Raw genomic sequence first — 23,721 nt, forward strand, 5'->3', positions numbered from 1 at the left:
TTTTTTTTTTAAACATTGAAATGTTCATCTCTGAGTGACAGTATGGTGTACTAGTTAAGAGGATGGACTCTGAAGCCTGTGTTTGAATTTTAACTTGGCACTTAGCTCTTTGATCCCTCAGTTTCTTCGTCTGTAAAATGAGATAATAGTAGTACTTTCCTTGTAAGGTTGTTGGGAATTATTGAGTAAAGGTTGAGAGCTTAGGACAGTGATTTGCACAGTGAAAGTGATAAGTGTATTAGCTCTAATTTTAATCATCTTCCTCATTTTCTTCACTCTAAACATAGCTTATTGTACAAGGTTGAGTATTCGTGACACTGCCAGATCCTAATGAAGTATATAGACCGATTTGTCCTAACTGAATGGCCTCATACTATTGTTTCAAGTTCTTTTGCAATTTTGTTTTTAACCCAAAGGCCATGAGGTTTTTACTTTTTCCTTTTTTTGTTTAAACAATGTGCACCACGATGGTTCAACAAGGAAGAAAATGCTATGAATACAAAAGCTGCAGTTGGCAATATACCCCATCTAGAACCCAGGGAAGGTGAATTAGACAGAAGTGGTAGTCATTCTAGTTAAACAGTCAGGTAACATCATGACGAGTCAGTTTGCAGCATCAAAACTGTCCATTTAAGTTTCTTTCTTAATGATCAGAGGTCCCACGTTGTCTCAAGTCTCTTCATTGCGTTTGTGTGAATCCATCACAGACTGGGAACTTTTTGGACCTCCAGCAATGGCAGTACACGAGCTTTTACTTCCCAAATCTTCCATGTCAAAAGCATGTACTACCTTAAGGTTGTCTTTCTGGATGTGAGGGTTCACCATAGATTTGTGGGATGATCTTTTTTTAATGTTTATTTATTTTGGGGCGGGAGAGAGGGACAGAGAGTGCGAGCAGGGGAAGGGCAGAGTGAGAGGGAGACACAGAATGCGAAGCAGGCTGCAGGCTCTGAGCTCTAGATCCCGACGCGGGGCTCGAACCCACAGACTGTGAACTCATGGCCTTGAGCCGAAATCGGACGCTTAGCTGACTGAGCCACCCAGGCGCCCCTTGTTGGATGATCTTTAATGTAAAATCTTTTGTGAGCCAGATAATCCAGTCGCAGCTGTACTGGCAGCAATAGTAACTGCTGCCATCCATTCAACTCGCTGGAAGTCAGACACGTGGTGCTGCTGCTTGCAAAGCGTGTGCACGGGACACTAAGCACAAACGGGCAGTCGAGGAGGGCCCTCGTTTGCCTTTTTTTTTTTTTTTTTTTTTTACTTTACTGTTAGTGTGCCTGATACTTTACCCCAGTATTCCTGGGGAATATCAGTTTTATTCCCCGTAATATAAAGTTTTTAATATACTGTGGGTTTAATACAGCAAGATTTGTGCAAGTTATATGTAAAGTGAGAATAAATTTCAGTTGAGATTCAGTTTTTTTTTTTTTTTAATGAAGGAAAATGGCTTCACTGTATGACCTTTGTGATCTGTATTTTGGTTTCTTAGAGGCTTTTTTTCCTAATCAGTTTTGGGGTTTTTTTTTGTTTTGTTTTGTTTTTAGTTTATTTTGAGAAAGAGAACGAGTGGGGGAAAGGCAGAGAGACGATGGGGGACAGAGGATCAAAAGCGGGCTCTGTGGGGGAAAGGCAGAGAGAAGGTGGGACACAGAGGAGGCAAAACAGGCTCTGCGTTGACAACAACAAGACTTATGTGGGGCCTGAACTCCCGAACCGTGAGATCATGACCTGAGCTGAAGTCAGATGCTCAGCTGAGCCACCCAGGTGCTCCTTCCTAATCGGTTTTTTATTTTTTTAAAGTTTATTTGTTTTGAAAGAGAAAGCATGAGGGAGAGAGAATCCCAAGCAGGCTCTGCACTGTCAGCGAAAAGCCTAATGCAGGCTCCAACCCATGAACTGTGAGATCATGACCTGAGCAGAAGTTGGATGCTTAACCGACTGAGCCACCCAGCGTCCCCCAATCAGTTTTCACATTGAGATGTTAATATATCATAAAATCCACCCTTTTAAAGCATGTAATTCAGTGGTTTTTTTAGTATGTTCACAAAATTGTGTCACATCCCCAGTGTCTAATTTCAGAATGTTTCCATTCCGTCAACAAGAAACATCATACTCATTAGCAGTCACTCTCCATTCCCCACTCCTGCTCCGTACCCCTGAACCCCTGACAATCACAATCCTTTCTATCTCTGAAGATGTGCCTGTTGTAGGTGTTTTACATAAGTGGAGTTCTATAACATGTGGCCTTTTTTGTTTGGCTTTCATAGCACATGTTTTCATAACTCATTCATGTTATAGTGCGGGTCAGTACTTCATTCATTTTTAATGGCTACATAATATCTGCTTGCATGGGTATATCACATTTTGATGACAGACAGCTTCGTTTCCACGTGACTATAATGAGTAATGCTGCTATGAACATCTGTGTGCAAGTTGTTGTGTGGCCATGTTTTCTTGGGTATATATACCTGAGAGGAGAATTGCTGAGTCATATGGTAACTTTTTTGAGAGAAAGAGACTGCACTAGTAGGGGAGAGGAAGAGGGAGAGAGATAATCTTAAACAGGCTCCAAGCCTAACCTCAGGCTCTGTGAAGCTCCACGAAACTTGGTCATCTCATGACTGAGATCCTGACCTGAGCCAAAATCAAGAGTTGATTGCTCAACCATCTGAGACACCCAGGCACCCTCTACGTTTAACTTTTTGAGGAACTACAAGACTGTTTACCGCAGCAGCATTTCACATTCCCCCAACAATGTACAAGGGTTTCAGTTTCTTACCAACGCTTGTTATTGTTTTTGTTTCTGATTATAGCCGTCCTACTAGGTATGAAGTAGTTATCATTGTGGTTTTGATTTGCTTAATGAGTAATAATGTGAACATGTTTTCATGTGTTTATTGGCTGTTTGTATATCTTTTTTGGAGGAATGTCTATTAAAATCCTTTGCCCATTTTGGGTTGTTTTTCTTTATATCGTAGAGTTGTAAGGGTTCTTGACATATTCTGGATACTAGACCCTTATCAGATATATGATTTACAAAATTTTATTTCCATTCTGTGGGTTGTCTTTTACTTTCTTGTTAGTATCAGTTGAAGTACAGACGATTTTAATTTTGTTTTTTTATTTAAAAAAAAAATTTTTTTTTTTAATGTTTATTTTTGAGACAGAGACAGAGCATGAATGGGAGAGGGTCAGAGAGAGAGAGGGAGACACAGAATCTGAAGCAGGCTCCAGGCTCTGAGCTGTCAGCACAGAGCCTGACCCGGGGCTCGAACTCACGGACCATGAGATCATGACCTGAGCCGAAGTCGGACGCTTAACCGACTGAGCGACCCAGATGCCCCCAAACGATTTTAATTTTGATGTCCACTATTTTTTCTTTGGTTACTTGTGCTTTTGATGTCATGGCTAAGAAACCATTGCTTAATTCAGTGTCATGAAGATTATGCCTGTGATTATTCCGAGTTAACTTCTGTATATGGTCTAAAGGTAAGGGTCCAACTTTATTCTTTTGCCGGTGGGTATCCTTTAGTGCCAGCACTGTTTATTGAAAAGAACACTCTTTCTGGGGCACCTGGGTGGCCCAGTCAGTTGAGCATCTGACTTTGGCTCAGGTCATGATCTCATGGTTCGTGGGTTCAAGCCCCATGTCGGGCTCTGTGCTGACAGCTCAGAGCCTGGAGCCTGCTTTGAATTCTGTGTCTTCCACTCTCTCTCTGTCCCTTCCCCTGCTGGTGCTCTGTCTCAAAAATAAATAAACATTAAAAAAAATAAAAAGAGAAAAAGAACACTCTTCCCCATTGAATTGGCTTGATGTACTTGTCAAAAGTCAATTTACCATATGTACATTTTTATTTTTAGATGTAAACTTTATATGTAAAATTTAAATTTTTATTTCTGGATTCTTTCTGTTCTTTCCATTGGGTATGTGTCTTTCCTTATGCCAGTATCTACACCATCGTTTTTTTTTTTTTCTTTAAAAAAAATTTTTTTTTTAATGTTATTTATTTTTGAAAGAGAGAAAGAGAGACAGTGTGTGAGCAGGGGAGGGGCAGAGAGAGAGGGAGACACAGAATCCCAAGCAGGCTCCAGGCTCTGAGCTGTCAGCACAGAGCTGGATGTGGGGCCTGAAACCACGAACAGTGAGATCATGACCTGAGCTGAAGTTGGAAGCTTAACCCGCTGAGCCACTCAGGTGCCCCCCTACACCATCTTGATTACTGTAGCTTTGTAGTAAAGCTTTGAAATCAGGAATTGTGCTTTGTTCTTTTTCAAGATTGTTTTGGTTATTTGAGGTACCTTGAGATTCTTTATGGGTTTTAGGATCAGCTCATCAATTTCTACAAAAAGAGTGGCTGTAATTTTGCATTGGACTGGAAGATCAATTTGGGATTGGGTTTTAGGATCAGCTCATCAATTTCTACAAAAAGAGTGGCTGTAATTTTGCACTGGACTGGAAGATCAATTTGGGAAGTATTGCTATGTTAACAATACTAAGTCTTCCAATCTATGAACATGGGATATCCTTCCATTTATTTAGTTTTTTTTTTTTTAAAGTCTTTGAACATTGTTTTGTGGTTTCCAGTGTACAAGTTTTTCACCTTGGCTTAATTTGTTCCTAAGTATTTTATTCTTTCTGATGCTATTAAAAATGGAATTGCTCTTCTGATTTCACTTTTGGATACTTTATTGCTGGTTTATAGAGCACAATTGATTTTTATGTATTGATTTTATATCCTGCAACTCTGCAGAACTCATTTATTGATTCTAGTAGGGTTTTTTTAAGTTTTTTTTTTTAATGTTTATTTTTGAGAGAGAGAGAGAGAGAGAGAGTGGGGAGGGGCAGAGAGAAAGAGGGAGAGACAGAATCTGAAGCAGGCTCCAGGCTCTGAGCTGTCAGCACAGAGCCTGACGGGGCTCGAACTCACGAGCCGTGAGATCATGACCTGAGCCGAAGTCGGACGCTTAACTGACTGAGCCACCCAGGCGCCCCTGTTCTAGTAGTTTTGTAGTGGATTCCTTAGGATTTTCTACAAACAAGATCATGTCATGTGCAAATAGAGGAAATTTTACTACTTTATGGATAACTTTTATTTCTTTTTCTTGCCTACTTGTGTTGTCTGGAACCTCATGTTGAATAGAATTTATGTTGAATAGAAGTGGTAAGAGCAGACATCCTTGTCTTGTTCCTGATATTAGGAGGAAAGCTTTCAGTCTTTCACCATTGAGTATCATGTGTAGCTGTGGGATTTTCAGAGATGTCCTTTATCAGGTTATGTAAGTTTTCTTCTATTCCTTGTTTAGTGGTTTTTTTTTTTTTTTTTCTTTTTTTTTTAAATCATGAAAGGAAGTTAACAAGCCTTTCATGCTTCATTCCTGGTTTTTCTTCTTTGGAGAGGGAAATCTGTGGACTTGTAAAATTCTAGAAAAAGTGAATATGTTAAATTGCATTAAGGGCAAGAATGCAAGTAAGCCTGAGGAGTAACTGAAACCAGGGTTGGAAATGTGCTGGGATTCTATCTGCGTTCTCTCAATGCAGGTTAATGTCTGAATTAAAGGAAAATCTGACCTCTGCTACATCCAGGATTTACATCTTAAGGGTTTCTGCTGTAGCAGACCATCTGACTCTTAGTTTCCGTTTTGATCTGACTTGCTAGAGATCAGTTGATTATCCCTGAACCAGTCAACTCCAAAGGAAAGGCAAGTGCTGGGATTCATCCAGCGTGGGCCAGGTGTCACCTCTAGATGAACCTGTGGCTTGGGGAGCATACTTATTCCCCTCAAGCTGTATGCACAAGGGAGTTTGTTCTTAGACTGAAAGTTGAAGAGCTGATCCCTTCAATATGCTCTGCATAAGTATATCTATCAATATTTAATATAGTTGCTTCCTGTCTTTGTTTTAGAGAGGATATTGGATGAAGTAACTTCCCTAAAGAGAAATTTGCCCTTGTTTTTCTTAGACTTCATAAAAACGATTTAAGCAAAAGCTATAAGCTGCTTTTTTGTCTTTGATCTGTAACCCTGGTTTTTGCACCTGTTTTCTTTCTTGCACAGGATGTTATAGCAGAAGCTGAATGGGATATTGAGATGCAGCTAATTTTAAAACATTACCGTTTTGTTGTATGTACTTTGGAAGTAAGACTAAACTTTGTTGTAACTGTCCTGCCTTTTTAGTTATAAAGTTAGTATGCCACATCTCACTGGTAGATGATGGCAGCTTAGATCTTTGTGTTCAGAAGTTTGGGCTTGGTGAGGAAAGATTCCCTCTCAGATTAGGAATGCATTTCTCTCGATTGGGAAAGGGGCAGCACCTCCTTTTCAGTGCTGGGCAGAGAAGATGATGAATTGAACACAAAGTTGTGATGGCAGAGAAGGTAAGAAGTAGATAGTACTTGATGTGTTTTCAGGTTGGCATAACATGAGTTGTTAATGATTGGCTAGGTTTCTGGTTTGAGAAACGGGATAGATGGTGCAATGGGAAGCCATGGAGAAGTAGAAAAGGGGAAGGACCTGACCTGGTTGTTACTTTACAGTGATAACTGCTGGCTGCTCTGTGGGAAACAGATTAGGCCTGTGGGGGTAGCAGTGATGGGAGGAGAGGCGTACGTGACAAGGTTGTTGCTGTCAGCCACATGGGAGGTGAGACATCCTGGTCTGGGGAGAAAAGTGGACAGACAGGAGATGGATTGGAGCTAGAATCGAAAAGAATTGCTAGTGAATTGGACAAGAGGAGAGCTAGAAAAGATGACAGAGAAGGATCGATGATGACCTATAGATTTCTGTCATTAACTCTGTCAGTGGCGGCAGCATTTACTAAACTGGGGAATTTGGAGTCTAGGTGTGGGAAGAACTAAATCGGGAGTGGGGAGAATCAAGAGTTCCTTTTGGACTTGTTTACTTTTGAGCTATTTTTATGAGCGATCTAAGGCAAGTCAACCAGGCAATTGGCTGTGTTGGACATTGGAATTCAGAGGGAGAGGTGTAGATTACATTTAGAAATTTAGTGGCTTTCAGAATAATATTTAAAGCCATGAGAGTAGACAGAAACATTTAAGGGGAGAGGAGTTGATGGTGGAGACTGAGAAAGAAAGAAAGGAGAGAGGATAGATTGCAGTAGCCAGCGAAGAAAAATTTTAAAACACACCAAAAAACCTTTTCTCTAAATAGAAAGTTGACAGGGGGCACTTAGGTGACTCAGTCATTTAAGCGCCTGACTCTTGATTTCAGCTCAGATCATGATCTCAAGGTTACTGAGATTAAGCCCTGTGTCAGGCTCTCCGCTGACAGCAGGGAGCCCACTTGTGATTCTCTCTCCCCCTCTCCCTCTGCTCCTCACTTGTTTGTGCAACACACATGCCTGCCCTTGCTCTCAAATAAACAAAAAAGGGCAAATAGAAATTCTAAAAAATAAATCTAGTTTGCTAGTCCTAAAATAATTTTCCTTTGGACTAAAAAAATTGGCAAAAAAATGGAAAATTGGCTTTAGTGTTTCAAAGGAGGGTGCAGGAAATTGAATGCACCCCTATCTGGTTGTGGTAGGAATGAAATTGGTTCAGCCTTTCTGGGGGCTGGTTTATATACGAAGATTTAAACTTTTGCTCAACAGTTCCACTTTTATTTATTTAAGAAAAAAAATTTTTTTTTTTTTACATTTATTTATTTTTGAGAAACAGAGTGAGGCAAAGTGTGAGTAGGGGAGGGGCAGAGAGAGAAGGAGACACAGGATCTGAAGCAGGCCCCAGGCTCTGAGCAAGAGGTCAGCACAGAGCCCGACGTGGGGCTTGAACCCACAAACTGTGAGATCGTGACCTGAGCCGAAGTCGGAGGCTCAACTGACTGAGCCACCCAGGTGCCCCCAGTTCTACTTTTAGAGATTTATCAAAAGAAGTGAGAAGGGATTTGAATTAAAATATAAAACCATGAAACTCCGAAAAGAAAATCTAGGCAGTAAACTCATTGGTTTCCTGAGGCAAGAGAAACAAAAGCAAAAATAAACACTTTGAGAAGACCTCAAATTAAAAAGTTTTTGCACAGTGAAGGAAGCCATCAACAAAACAAAAAGGCAACCCACTGAGTGGGAGAAGATATTTGCAAATGATATGTCCAATATGGGGTTAATAATCAAAATATATAAAGAATTGCTACAACTCAATACCAAAAACAAATAACCTGACTAAACAATGGGCAGAGGACCCGGATAGATATTTTTGTGTTATCAAGAGTTAGAATAAGTTACCCAAGTACGTGTAGCTAGTTAAGTGCCAGAGCCTCTTTTTTTTTTTTTTTTTTTTTTTTAAGCTACTCTCCCAAATGTTTATTACTAATGACTTTGGTTTTCTTTGAATGTAAAAGAAAGGTAACTGTATATTCCATTCCATACCATAGAAATGATCCCTTGGAGACCCCACTTTTCAAGTATCTTCTGAAGTAGTAAACCACATAGACTCAGAGAAGTTAAAACATTTTTTTAACAGGCATGTCTTTTGAACACAAAAATATTCAGCAGTGCCATTTATCACAGGATTATGTCCTTACATAACAAGAGAAGGTCACTCAAATACTTCTAATTGGACATAAGCTTGATTATGCAAATAGAAGGAATATGAAGATCTCCTCCCTTGCCTCCCCTCAAAGAATCTGTGGTAACTTTTATGAAACCAGAACATTATAGCGAAGTAGGCAGTGAATGTCAAGTAGAATGTGTAAAAGCCTTTTTCTAATCACTTTGCTCTAATAGTGCCAACCAAGGCTTGCTCTAAAACCATAATACTTGTGAAGTGTACAACTGCATTTAAATGAGAACATCTTAAAGAACAAGCTCAAAAGCTGGCTGCAAGAATGCCTTTTTTGCCAGGCTGTTGTGTACAAAGTAGCAAATGCTTGCTAGGGATACCTAACTGTGTGAATTCTCATCCTGGCAACTTCTTTTTCTCCTTATACTTCCTGTGTGTTGAAATACATGTTTTTTGTTGTGTTTTGTTTTGTTTTTTCCAAAAGCTTAAATCCAGTGTTTTAAATTTGCCAAAGAAATGGACTAAGAAGACTTCGTTAGCATTTTTCTTTCCTCTTTGTTTAAACCCTCCCCCACCTCCTTTTACATGCAAAACACTCACCCAGCTTTAGTGCCTAATAAAATACACCTAGATGGTTGAAATCCAAGTTTAAGTACTTAGAGTTAGTATTTCTTAACTTGTTTCCATTCTTATTCTTAGGGCCTCTTCCCCCAGTTAGTTACATTTAATGTTTATTTTTGAGAGAGCGAGCGAGCGAGAGTGAGCGCACGTGCGCAAGTGAGTGCGAGCGCTTGCAAGTGGGGGAGAGGCAGAGAGGGAGACAGAATCTGAAGAAGGCTCCAGAAACTGAGCTGTCAGCACAGAGCCCGACTCAGGGCTCCAGCCGGGAGATCATGGTCTGAGCCAAAGTCGGCCGCCCAACCCCGACTGAGCCACCCAGGCGCCGCCTCCCTCCGCCCCCAGTTATTTATATTTAGAATAGTTGACTTGTATCATCTTGGTGAAGTTGAACCAGATAATAGTGATCCTTTTCTTTGATTCTCCTGTTCTGATTTCAAAGAGCATGCTTGAAAACGGATTTAGGAGAGAGAATCTTCCATTGTTGTTTGTGTTAACAGTGAGTTAAATTCTCCACACGAACTTTGCGCAGGGGTCTTTAGGCCTGTGTGTATGTGTGAATATTGTCTATTTTACTTTTTAATCACTGGATCAAGATTTTGTAGATTAAATCTTTACTTGCAGATCCTGAATGATTATTAAGTCCCTGTTTTATAGCACAGTTTGTCAGGCATTTCCACTCAGCGGCACACTTACGTATCAGGAAACATGGCATGTTGAGCCGTGATGTTTCGGCACAGTAGAATTAGGTGCTAAGCGGGCTGACGGTATGTGTGAGCTGGATTGCCCAGATTGGAGTCCTCTGCCATCAGCCGTGTGTAATGGCCTTAGACAAGTTACTGCTCTTTGCCTCAGTATCTCACTTAAAGGTGTTCTCATAGGATTATATTATAATGTTATAATCATGTTATATTAAGTTAATATTATATATAATAATAATTACATATTACAGTCATTATAAATATTATATAATATGTTATGAATTATATTACATGTTATATATTATAATATATAAGTTATATTATAATTTTATTATATTATAAATATTGTATTTATAATATATTCTATCATATTAGTTGTCATATTATAATAAGTTAATATTTAGAAAACTCTTAGAAAAATGCCTGTACACAGAAAACAGACCTAAGTATTTGCTTTCTTAAAAAACAATTAGATACACAGTCCTCAAATTATGGGAAGGAGAAAAGTATTCAGTGTCCTATCCATTGAATTATAGACTTGAAAATGGTTAAAATAATTTTATGTCATGTGTATTTTACCATAATTTTTCAGAAGAAATCTCATAATTCAAAAACTACTGAAGTCACTTTTGAAAACTTGACTCTCAGTAGACTCCAGATGAATGTCAGGCTGGAATTCATGCATGGAAGGATGACAGGTACACAGATCCCCCTGTTCTCATGGTGTCCTATGGAGAGAAGTGCTTAGGTTGGGGCATGCGACTGAGCTCCAGGAAAGAGACCCTACCTCCCCAACCCACCCCTGAGCTCTCTTTATGGGGTTGAGTGTGATGAATAAGGTAAAAAGTGGGATTCGGGGAACCACCTGTTTCCAGGAACTGCTGAGAACCAGCTGCCTGGTACCTAGAGACTGTGGGAGCCCTTGGGAAGATGTTTAGGAGAAACTCTTCCTGTCAGGGAAGGAGGAGCCCTTGGTCTTTGTTAGCTCATTGCTAAGCTCATTGCCAGAGAGCATAGGATGATCAGTCAGGAGCCAGAGTCCGTTATCTACGTGAGATGATGGTGGCTGGGACTAAAGTGGTAACTGGACTGTGATGGAGATAAAGATGACTCCATAGGGGCACCTGGGTGGCTCAGGTGGTTGGGCATGTGGCTCTGGATTTCCGTTCAGGTCATGATCTTGATCTTGGGGTCATGAGATTGAGCCCTGTGTCAGGTTCCATGCTGGGTGAAGAGCCTGCTTAAGATTCCCTCCCTCTCCGTCTCCGTCCCCCCCCCCCCCCCACACTTATGTGCACACACTCTCCCTCTCAAAAAAAAGATGGCTCTATAAAGGGAACCTTTTTGTTTTTGTTATTTCTGTATGCAGTTGTTAACAGTGAATTATGGTAATAGATTTGTGACGCTAAACTATCCTTGCATTGCTTGGATCAACCCTGGTTAATAATGATGCATAAATGCTTCATTGGATTCTATTTAACAGTCGTTTACAATTTTTTCATCTATGTTAGTAAGTGAAACTAGCATAGAATTTTTTTCTCATGGTCTTTTGACTATGGAAGTAATCAAAATGAGTTACTCTCTTTCTGTATTTGTGACCGTTTGCAAAAATAATTAGTTTTTGTGGGAAATATTCAGTAAAAATTCTTCTGTAGTACTGTTATGGTCTAATGTGCATGCTTGTGCATACATGCATGCATAACTATGTCTGTGTGTGAGGGCTGGGGAGGGGGTTTTTGATGATTACTCTGTTTAGGGGTTGTGGTTTACTCAAGGTTTGAAATGAAAGTCCATTTCCCCTAAACTTAACGTGTTTAAGAACAGTGCTCGCCATGTAGTAGGCATTCACTGTTTATGGAATGAGTAAATTAGTAAAGGTTATTGGAATAGATTTCATTGTATTCTGTTATTAAAATACCTTCTATATTTTTATTTGTGTCTAATTGTGTTAGATTTTAAAAGCTGGTACATTCTGAAGATTTTATTTTACCAATTCATCATGATAGGTTTAAGATTTCAGCTTTCAAATAGCTTACATTCTACTCAAGACACATTTGTGATTTTTTTCTTTATTTTTCTTCATTTGTGAACATACCTCTGCACTTTGACAATGTTGACGTTTTATCATATGTGTCTTACTTTACCAAATTTAATGAACACAGTAAATATGGTTTACTTTTGTATGGTGGCTCTAATATACAGGTTCCATATGATTTTCCTGTTGGGAAATATGAATGGGTGATAGAACCCCTAAAATTTTAGAATGTAGGGAGATGCGCTAGGATGCTAAATGCATTTTCATCAAGTCTATAAAAGATACTGAGAAACAAAGACTGGGTCCAAAGAGATGGCATTAATTTCTGCCTTATGTGAGAACAAGTAGAAAATCATGATTTTCTTAGAAAGGTGGCTCACTTGGGACACCGGCTGCCCATTGTTTTAAGACAACCTTCCACATGGATTTGTTCTGCTTTTTATAAAACAAGTCTGCCACTCATGTTCCGACTTCATCCCACCTTCCCCCACACTCCTCCCAAAGGGAGACACACGCTCCACGTTTTTTCAAAACGCCATCATTTCAGTTGGATTGTCCTGTGTGAGGGAAGGAGCAGACAGGCCGTTCCATTCCCAGTCGTGTCAACAATCCTGTGCACATCTGCTTCCCTGCCTCTTTCTCAGGCGGCTGGCTAGATGTTGCCGTGTTAATATCTTTCGGACACCTCACACTCAACGTGTCAGAACACAGAATGTGCCCTTTTCACTAAGCAGACCAGCAGCTGCTGCTTTGTTCCCAGCATTGGTATCACATAGTGGTGATAGGCCCGAACTGCTAGGATTGGTTATAGGCTTTTTCTTTCAGCCTTGGGTTTTTCATCTGTAAAATGGAGATAATGGTTCAATCTATCTGGCAGGATTGTAAATGAGAATTAACTAAATAGTAAGATACATAAAGTGCCTGACACATAGAAAGCCTTTAATAAAAGTGTTAGCTTTTATTACTATAAAATATTAATATATTGTATATTTATTACTATAAAAATGGGAATAACCCTATCCCAGTTGCTCAGGCTCAGAGTTTCCTGTTCACCATCTCTTACTATTCAGTCATCTCTTCTTGATTTTACTTCTGCAGTATCTCTCAAATTGGTCTTTCAAAAATACATACATGTATGTGTGTGTGTGTGTGTGTGTGCGCGTGTGTGTATATATATTTCCTTTTTTTTTTTTTTTAAGTAATCTCCACACCCAACACAGGGCTTGAATTCATGACCCCAAGATCAAGAGTTGCAACCTCTACCTACTGAGCCAGCCAGGCACCCTAAATCGGTCTTATTTTACTGCCCATGTTCAGGCTCCCATTACCTTTCTACTGCAGTATATCCTAACTGATGTTCCTGCTTTTGTCATTTCTCCTCTAATTCACTCTTCAACACTGCTGTTATTTATGGCCTTAAAACACATTAAATATGACTCCTGATTGCAGACTTCTAATGACTTCCCACTGCATTTGTCCTGTCTCCCACCCAGCTTGCTAAATCTCCATTTTGAGTTTTGCCCGCGTTTTCAGTTTTATCGCAGGCTCCCACGGTGGTGATACACTCCAGCCATCCCGGTCGGGTTTACCAGTCTCCGAGCTCCTCTGTGGAGTCTTGGTTCACTCCCTCGGCCTGGAATCCCTTTCTTTCCCATCGTTGGAAGTTTTACAGATTCTGTAAAGCCCAAGAGGTCTCCTAAATTTTACTAGTTTTAATTTGTGGTTCTCCCACCCATGTTCATATGGCACTTGGTTTTTACTTGACTTTAGTACTTACTAGAGTCTTCCTAAGTGTGCAAGTCTGCTTTGCTAACTAGACAGTAGCGTCGAGGAAGACGTTCTTTCCTATGTCATAGGAGTTGCCTTTGTTGATGGTTTCTTAATAAAGTATGTTAAGTTTGATAAAATACTGCTAATACTATATACTACATATATACTATATATACACCTTTACATATATAAACTGTATACTAAATACTAATTCGTAATACTAATAGCTAAAATACTAATACCAGAGTTGTTCAGAGATACAGAATTGTGAGCCTGAGGATTATATTTCATGGAAAATACATTGAAGAGAATGGCAATGATGAAGATTTCTCTAGTTTTGATCCCTTAGAAGCATTAGATTCAGATAGTTATAGAAAATTCCATGTTCTTTCCCAAGTTTTGAGGATAGCAAAGTTTAGTAGCTACTCTGTATTTGTTGGGAAAAACCATGTATTTAAACGTCTAATGTCTAATATATTCAGGAGGTAAATAATTAATGCTAACCAGATAGACTTTCTGCATATTTGATTAGATTCTATTAGAGCTATCTCCTCAGTATAATGTGTTCTGTCTATAATGTGTCCATATATTAAAAGAAAATTTTTTTTTACATTTATTTATTTTTGAGAGAGCACAAATCGGGGAGGGGCAGAGAGAGAATGAGACACAGAATCCAAAGCAGGCTGTAGGCTCTGAGCTGTCAGCACAGAGCCCAAAGTGGGGCTCGAATTCACTGTGAGATCATGACCTGAGCTGAAGTCAGATGCTTAACAGACTGAGCCACCCAGGTGCCCCATATATCCTTATATTTTTAAATTTATTTTTTAAGTTTACAGAATGAGCTTTCTGAAAATTGCCTGGTGGTTTTGTCATTTGTTAGTGGGAGGATATGAGAAGTTTTGGAGATTTCTGCATTATGTTACTTACGTGTTTGTGTATTCTTTAAAGAATTGGTATAGAGAAGTAGTAATCAGTTCTCAGGGTTAATATGCTTTTAGCTGCAGACAAGTGCTTCAGTGTATATAATAACTTATATAGTTACCTTTCAGAACTTGGTTGAATAAATTCAAAGGTTATTTTGAAATATAGAGAAGTCAGATTTTATTTTTAAACTCTTTAGGAAATTTGTTTATTTGTTCATTTTTTTGAGAGAGAGAATCTCTCTCTCTCTTTTTTTTAAATATATGAAATTTATTGTCAAATTGGTTTCCATATAACACCCAGTGCCCATCCCAACAGGTGCCCTCCTCAATATCCATCAGCCACCCTCCCCTCTCCCCCCCCCGCCCCATCAGCCCTCAGTTTGTTCTCAGTTTTTAAGAGTCTCTTATGCTTTGGTGAGAGAGAGAGAGAGGGAGAGAGGGAGAGAGGGAGGGAGGGAGGGAGGGAGGGAGGGAAGGAGAATCTCAAGTAGGCTCCATGCTGTCAGCACAGAGCCCAACATGGGGCTCAGTCCCACGAACTGTGAGATGACCTGAGCGAAAACCAAGAGTCAGATGTTTAACCGACTGAGCCACCCAGGCACCCCAGAAATAATTATTTTAAAATATTGTCTCTAGTATAAGTGATCACTGTTTCAGATGAGTTAGGAAAGAAAGAATAGATCTGTGAAAAAGTAAATCTTTTCCACTAATAACTATACAGTGGAGAAGCAGACACTCCCAGCATTAACCAAATGGTCAAGCTTAACATCACTAGTGATGTCATGTGGACTTCACATATGCCCTGTTGTGATGAAAAGGGCACCTCACTTCTATGACATTCTTTCTGTAAACTCAAGCACGGTCAAAAATATGAGAATAAAATCAGCTAAACACCTTGAGGGCATGTGCTACAGAATACCTGACCAGTAACCCTTGAAACTCTTAAGGTCACGAAAAACAAAGACTAAGAAACTATCCCACACCAGAGGAGAGTGCGGATATATGATGATAAATGTTATGTATCCTAGATTAGATCCTGAAACAGATAAGGACATTAATGGAAGAAACAGGTGAGACCTGAATAATGTCTGGGGTTTACTTAGTAGGACCATACTGATGAAGGTTTGTTATTTTTGATGAATGTACCATAGTAACATGAGGTGGTAACATTAGGAGAAAGTGAAACTGAATGAGGGGTATATGGGAACATTCTGTACTATCTTTGCAACTTTTCTGTAAATCTAAGATTCCAAAATAAAAAGTTTATTTAAAAGGTAAAGTTATATTTTCTAATTCCATTCTACAAATTTATTGAACGCCTGTTAAGTGCAAGGCAGCGTGCTCACTACTGCAGGAGATAGTGTGTAAGACCCTTTACCTGCTCCTGTCCCTAAGGAGTTGTTATTCTGTTGGGGACTGAGACAGCTGATACAAAGCAGGACATGATGGAACCTGTGCTAAGTATTTTATTTTTTATTTTATTTTTTTAGGTTTTATTTATTTTGAGAGAGAGAACAGAGAAGAGTCAGAGAAGGAGAGAGTGAGAATCTCAAGCAGGTTCCACACTGCCAGTGCGGAGCCCGATGTGGGGCTCAGACTCATGAACTGAGAGATCATGATCTGAGCCAAAGTTGGAATCTTAACAGACTGAGCCACCCAGGCGCCCCATGAAGTCTGTGCCAAGAATTAAGATGCTTTGGGGTCTGGGGTTGGAGAGTAAGGCATTAAATGAAAGCTGTTAAATATCCCATGCCCACCCCACCCAATACATACACCAAAGAGACAGCATTTAGAATGAACTTTGGGCAGGATTTTAGTAACCACAGGCATTAGAAAGGAAATATATATCATTCCCACCAGCTTGGGCTCACGACCTGCTCTGCCAGTTACTAGCTCTATGACCTTGGGTGAGTCATTTAATATCCCTGTCTTTGTTCTTCATTTGTAAGGTAGGATTAATGATTCCTATCTCAAAGCATTGTGAGAATCACAGGAGGTATGCATGTAGTTTAGCAAAGCATCTGACACATAATCTCTTAATGTGAACTATTAGAACTAGAGGGAGGCATGTATTGATGTAACACCATCAAGAAAGGTGTGGGGCCCCAGAAGGTATAGAATGTTTGGGAAAATATTGTAGTATATGTTTAGAAGGATGAATTGGGACCATCTTGTAAGTGCTTTAATTTACAAGCTGAGGAGTTTGAACTTTTTTGGTGGTTATTGGGAAGTCTTTGAAAATCTTTGTGTAGGAGGGAGTAAAGAGATTGCGTCTGAGTTTTAAGATTAATTTGTTAGAAGTGTGAGGGGAGTATTAGAGATTCTCACATGGGCTGCTGCCCTCCCAGTCACTTGGTGAATTACATTAGTGTCCCTTTAGCTTTGAATTCTATGAAACCGGTAGTTCAAAATGCTCTGGATGATTAATGTTGTGTGATGGTAGTCTGTTACGTGTAACTGGGGATCTCAAAGGCAGGACCACCAATATACAGATACGTTTAATGTGTGTTTAGTATTATAAAAAAAAAAAAAAAAAGGTCATTGATATTTTCAGAGACACTGGTTCAGAACTCCTTTTGTAGGTGATGCTTTTGGTTTTGCACCCCCCCCCCCCTTTTTAAAGCAGTTTAAGCAGATAAGAGCTAAACAGTACTTTATTGACTTCCTGTGAAGCTTGTTGAAAGAAGTTCCGTTGTATCTATTTTTAAAGCTGATTACTCTGAGCAGAGGATGCTGCTGTTGAGTTATAAATGTCATGTCACTATGTTCTCAGTCAGCTTTCTTTGGATGACATTAGTGTTTGCATGTAAGGTTTTTGGAGTCCAGTGACTAGGAAAGCAGCATAGTTATCACTGACATGGTACCAGTACATAAAGTACTTACAAACATTGATCATTTCACCATTCAACAGTATAATTAATTTGTCATCATCTCTGTGGAGTCCTTAGCCCACACCATGGCTAAATGTCAAAAAATGGGTTATATTGACCTCATTTGGGAGAATGTTTTACAACTTCAAAATGATACTGTATAATGTTGTGTAGCTATTTATGAATCATTGTATTAAAAGTGTTAATCACTTTGAAATTTACCCACTGGGAAATACAGGTTCATTGGGTCCACAAATACTAAAACACATTTCAGCCTAAATTATTGGGGTTTCCCCCCAGTGTTTTACTATGAAAATTTTCATTCATACAGAAACATTGAAAGAACTTGACACCAATCCTATACCTGTCCCCTAGATTCTTCAAGTAACTAAATTATGAAAGTCTTGCTTCCTTTGCTTTAAACATCAAAGAAACTTCTTTCTGAGTCTTTGAACCATTTTCACATGAGACAGTATTTTGAAATGGCTGAGATGATTTTTGATGTTTCTGTGTTACCTTTTTTTTAATGTTTTTAACACTTATTTAACATTTAATATTTATTTTTGAGAGCAAGAGCAACCAAGGGGGATGGAGCGATGGGGATAGAGGATCCTAAGTAGGCTCCGTGCTGACAGCAGAGAGCCTGATGCAGGGCTTGAACTTAGGGACTGTGAGATCATGACCTGAGCTGAAGTCTGATGCTCAACAGACTGAGCCACCCAGGCGCCCCTGTGTTATTTCTTCAGAAAGAAAATTGAGTAAAATAATTCACAGATTCTGGCATTTAGCAAGTCTCTAATGTTAGAATGTATAACAATATTTAAAAAAATTTTAAGTTTATTTTGAGAGAGAGAGAGAGAGAGAGAACACAGGCAGGGAAGGGACAGAAAGAAAAGGAGAGACAGAATCCCAAGCAGGCTCTGCAACAACCTCACAGAGCCCGATGGCAGGGCTTGAACTCATGAACTAGGAGATCATGACCTGAGCTGAGATCAAGAGTCGGACACTTAACCAGCTGTGCCACCCAGGCACCCCCAAATAGGTAACAATATTTAACTTACCACATTAGATTAACAGGCTCTGTGTTGACAGCAGAAAACCCAGCATGGGGCTCGAACTCACGATCCACGAGATCCCAACCTGAGCCAAAGTCGGTCACTTAACCAACTGATCCACGCACGCATCCCCTCCAGGAAATACATTTTAGATCTCTAGTCTTTTTAACTATTCTCACATATATTTTCACATACTCCTTTGTAGAAAGAATAGACAGACCATGCTTGTGAGTTACAGAATTTATTACTATCAAAATGGAGTTTTTTGTTTTTTTTTTAAGGACCGTACTTTAAGTTCATGTATTTATTTTGAGAGAGAAAGCACAAGTAGGGGAGGGGCAGATAGAAGGGAGCAAGGATCCCAAGCAGGCTCCACACTGGCAGTCCAGAGCCCGACATGGATTTCAAAATCACGAACTGTGAGATCATGACCTGAGCTGAAGTAGACACCTAACCAACTGGGCCACCCAGGCGCCCCCAAAATGGAGTTTCAGAAACGTAACCCTAAGTGAGAATATCTTTATGAATACATTGGACTAACTATTGTAAGTCATCATTGGTTTCTAAAAGATCTCAATCTCCTAATACTTATTTCTGAAAAGCCCTTTTCTTCATGAAATAAATTGTTGCTGTACTATAAATTTTAATATAAAGAGTTAATTTATCTCCCCATACTATGTTCTTTTTTTCATTTCCTCTTTCTCTGCAAAGTACTTTGTGGCCATGAGTTCTAAAGATGGCTTGTTTTTCAGTATTTTGTGTGGTAAGTTCATTGGTTGGAATCATTTGAAGAGTTTTCTGTTTATCTCGTGTTCATATAAAGGCTACTTTTCAACACTGTCCTGTTTGATTTATAGAAATGGTGATTGCGATTCCTATCAAGTTGTATTTATCTTTCTACTTTAGAAGCTAAAGCAGGAGCTATATTGCTTCTTTAATCTTTAATATAGCTATGTATTGGTGACATAGAAATCTTAGTCCCTTATTAACTGAAACTATACACAGAAAATGTAACCATTGTTTTAGGCCTCGGGTACAAAGGTATGTTGGCTTGTAGAGTAGGACCTGAGTTAGGGGGAAAGAGCTGACACTGGTCTGAACTTTGAAAACAACTGACACTGTATACTGAGTCAGCATTCGATTATTATGGGGAAGTTGTGAGGTAAGAGAAGAGGAGGAGGGAAGCTAGAGGGTAGAATTTGTGGTTACTTAGGTGTAGATGTTTGGTGTCAAAGGTAATAAAAATGGGAGCACCTGGGTGGCTCAGTTGGTTGAGCATCCAGCTTTGGCTCGGGTCATGATCTCATGGTTTGTGAGTTCGAGTCCCGCTTCGGGCTCTGTGCTGACAACTTGGAGCCTGGACCCTGCTTGGGATTCTTTGTCTGTCTGTCTGTCTGTCTCTCCCTTTCTCTCTCTCTCTCTCTCTCTCTCTCTCTCTCTCTCTCTCTCTGCCCCTCCCCCACTTGCTCCCTGTCTCGCTCTCAAAAATAAACATTAAAAAAAAATGACTTCCTTCTTCAAATACCTCATGAGTTAAAGTAAAACCTGTATTACTTGCTACTGCTGGAACTTAAGAAAAGTTTTGTCTTCAGGGTATTTATAAAAAAATAGAACAGTTGTGTTCCTTTGTGGCTCTTTGGAGAATTGTTAGAACATATTGTGTGAATTGAAGTAACTGCTGACAGAATTTTGAAAAGTATTGCTTACCTCGTAATAAGCTAAATATCCATCACGCCTCGTGGTTCTAAGATTACATGTTTAGACGGATTCTGCTGATTAAACTCAGCCTTATACACAGCACTCAACCATAAGCCAGCGGCCTTAAAATGTTATTGAACAGAATTTCAACTCAGATCAGTTACAAAATGCTGTGACCCATGGGCTTTTATAGATATTTAATTTCCTTTTAAGAAGTATGATGCTTATGGTGCACAACTCTGGTGGTTTTCAGAAATGTAAGTTGGCTTTTTGGGGATGCATCCTTGAGTAGGAAAGTGTCTCAAATTGATTTTCAGTAACTATTTCAGTCAGCACTTTGAGCTGCTCTTAGGTGCCTGGTGCCATTACATCCTTGTGGTCAATAACTTTCCCTTTTCTTTTCTTTCTCTTTTTCTTTTTCTTTTTTTTTTTTTTTTTGTGGCTTCACAAATTAAAATAGCTTTCTGCTCATTATGATTTTGGTGTGTATATTTTATCTCTGATCCAGCATCGTGCTGGACCCTTGGTAGATCTCACTGGAACATTCTTTGAAAAGATGCCAACACAGCTCAGTCATCCCAGACTCCCTTCTTGCCCCTGCTTCAGACTTGGCTTAGAAGTCAACTCTCAAAAGAGAGGTTCCTAAGACGACCCTCTCTAAAACAGCAACTCTCCATGACTCTCTTCTCATAGGCTGCATTGTTTTTCTTCAAAGCACTTTTCTCCCACCACCTGATGCTCTCCCATGGGAACAGGAATGCCAAAAAGCCAGATTTTGTTTTGTTCATAGCTGCATCCATCCCTAGAGCCTAGCACTAGTAGGCAGTGTTTTCTGAAGGTATAACGAAGGTTAGAAATGGTGGCAGCTGCCCAAAGGGATGTGAATGCCCGTTAGAAACGGATTTAGCTCTCGTGTACATAGATAACGGTAGTACAAGAGGGGTTCAGATGACATGAGAGCTGCGGTGAACGTGCTGTGGGTATTTGAGTGGTTCATTACTTCTAGCTGGCTTCTTAGGAAATGACATTTAAGTTGCGTCTTATTTCAGACTAGGGAAACTGATAAGCAGAGGCTTACAGGTGGGAAAGTGAACAAGGGTAGTATGTATGAGAAAAGATGACGTATTCAGTTTGGCTAGAACATACTCGTGAAGAAGTAAGAAATTAGTTAGAGAGGTAGCTTAGATTCAAGTCAGCGGAAAGTCTTCAAATCCAAATTGAGTTTGGGTTTTGTCCCCCTGGCAGTGTGGAAATTGTTTTTTCCCCTCCTTAAAAAGGCAGTTATATATGTGGCATGATTCACCTTCACAGGAGGAGACTGAAGACTGAAGTCTGTTTTTGTTACTGTATTTACTTTTAATTCCAGTTGGTTAATGTACAGTGTAATAATGGGGTGCCTGGGTGGCTCAGTTGGTTAAGCGTCTGACTTTTGATTTCGGCTCAGGTCATGATCTTGCGGTTTCATGGGTTCGAGCCCTATGTCCATGCTGAATCTGCTTCGGATTCTCCCTCTCTCTTCCCCTCCCCCGCTTGTTTTCTCTCGGTCTCTCTCAAAATAAATTTTTAAAAAACCTGTAATATTCGTTTTAAGATGTACAGTTTAGTGATTCTACACTTGCATTCATCACCCCGTGCTCATCATAAGTGCCCTCCTTAATCCCCACCATCTGTTTCACCCGTCTCCCACCTTCCTCCCCTCTGCTAACCATCAGAGTTCCTTGTAGTTAAGAGTCTGTTTCTTGGTTTGCCTATCTTATTTCCTTTACTCATCTGTTTCTTAAATTACATGTATGAGTGAAATCATATGGTATTTGTCTTTCTCTGCCTGACTTATCTCACTTAGTATTATACTTTCTAGCTCCATGCATGTGGTTGCAAATGGGAAGCTTCATTTTTTATAGCAGAGTAATAGTTCATTGTGTGTGTATACACACACACACACACACACACACACATCTTTATCCATCAGCCAGTGGACACTTGGGCTGCTTCCATAATTTGGCTATTATAAATAATGCTGCTACAAACATAGGCGTGCATGTATCTTTTTGAACCAGTGCTTTTGTAATTTTTGGGTAAATACCCAGTAGTGCAATTACTGGATTGTAGGATTGTTCTATTTTTACCTTTTTTTTTTTTTTAAAAGGCTGAGACCTAATCATAGGACTAGAGACCACTTCCCTCCTCCTCCCCCTCACCCTAACCACATTTTTTTGGTAATGTTTATTTTTGAGAGAGAGACAAAGTGTGAGCAGGGGAGGGACAGAGACAGAGGAAGGCACAGAATTTGAAGCAGGCTCCAGGCTCCGGTGCTGTCAGCACAGAGCCCGAAGTGGGGCTCGAACCCACCAACCGGGAGATCATGACCTGAGCCGAAGTCGGACATCAACCGACTGAGTCACCCATGCGTCCCTATTTTTACCTTTTTGAGGTACCACCGTATGGTTTTCCACAGTGGCTACAGCAGTTCACTTCCCACCAACTGTGCATGAGGGTTCCTTTTTCTCCCCATCCTCACCAACAATTGTTTCTTGTGTGTTGATTGGAGCCATTCTGACAGGTGTGAGGTGATATCTCTTTGTGGTTTTCATTTGCATTGCCCTGATGTTGAGTGATGTTGAACATCTTTTCACGTGTCTGTTGGCCATCTGTGTGGAAGACTGAAGTTTGAATTGTGGAGTAGGTGGGGGAGGGTAGCAACGAACTTCAATTAAAATCATGTAGTTTAAAAGTAGGAAGACAACAGTGGTCAGCAAATTGACAAATAGGTCAGATATGGAGAATAAGGGAGGTGGAAGAAGCCAAGGTAACTCTAAGCTTTATATTTACATATATATATTTCAGAAACTCTTTATTTAAAAAAAATTTTTTTAATGTTTATTTTAGAGCACGCACATGCGCTCCTGCGTGCAGGCGGGGAAGGGGCAGAGAGAGAGGGAGACACAGGATCCAAAGTGGGCTCTGTGCTGAGAGTGGAGAGCCCGATGTGAGTCTTGAACCCATGAAACCGTGGTGAGATCATGACCTAAGTCGGAGTTGGATGCTTAACTGACTGAATCACCCAGGCGCCCTTCTAAGGTTTTGAATTTGTGGGAAGTAAGATGGTGTTGTCATTACAGAGAATATGAAGACAGAACAGATTTGAGAACGAAGATTAATTTTGAACATGTTGCTTTGAGGTGTTAGCATGTGAATGGAGAAGTATAGTTGGCAGTTGGAAAGTTACCAGATTTTAAGATTTGGGAATCGCTTGCAGAGTGTTTCTCAAGCTTCTGATTGTGAAGGAAGAGTCAAGAGATTACACGGAGAGAGAAAAGAAAGTAGCCGAGAGCATATTCTTGGGAAATAGCTCTGTTGAGAGAACAGGAAGAAAAGCCAAAGAAAGACAAAGCCAGTAGGAGAACCAAGAGAGGACAGCATGAGAGAAACCAAAGAAAGATACTTTCAGGAGGAAATAAGAGTCCTGAAAAAGCTGTTAAAACCTTGCGAGTGTGATATAATATCTTCTTGGTCATATTATACATATATTACTCTG

General features: G+C 39.8%; 1 protein-coding gene across 6 annotated transcripts in view; it reads left to right on the plus strand.

The window, feature by feature from the left end:
• The window catches only part of CBL (Cbl proto-oncogene), an 87,828-nt gene that overhangs the window by 23,630 nt on the left and 40,477 nt on the right, over nt 1-23,721 (plus strand). Inside the window, exon 1 of one of the 6 annotated variants that reach the window (XM_045038413.1) lies at nt 15,172-15,633. The exons of the other annotated variants lie outside the window; for them this stretch is intronic. Coding sequence (XP_044894348.1) covers nt 15,566-15,633 — 68 coding nt within the window. The 5' untranslated portion in view covers nt 15,172-15,565. Of the gene's footprint in view, nt 1-15,171; nt 15,634-23,721 lie in introns of those variants that run through there. 6 annotated transcript variants of the gene reach the window in all.

The sequence above is a fragment of the Felis catus genome, chromosome D1, assembly GCF_018350175.1.
Source record: "Felis catus isolate Fca126 chromosome D1, F.catus_Fca126_mat1.0, whole genome shotgun sequence".
Lineage (NCBI taxonomy): Eukaryota > Metazoa > Chordata > Mammalia > Carnivora > Felidae > Felis > Felis catus.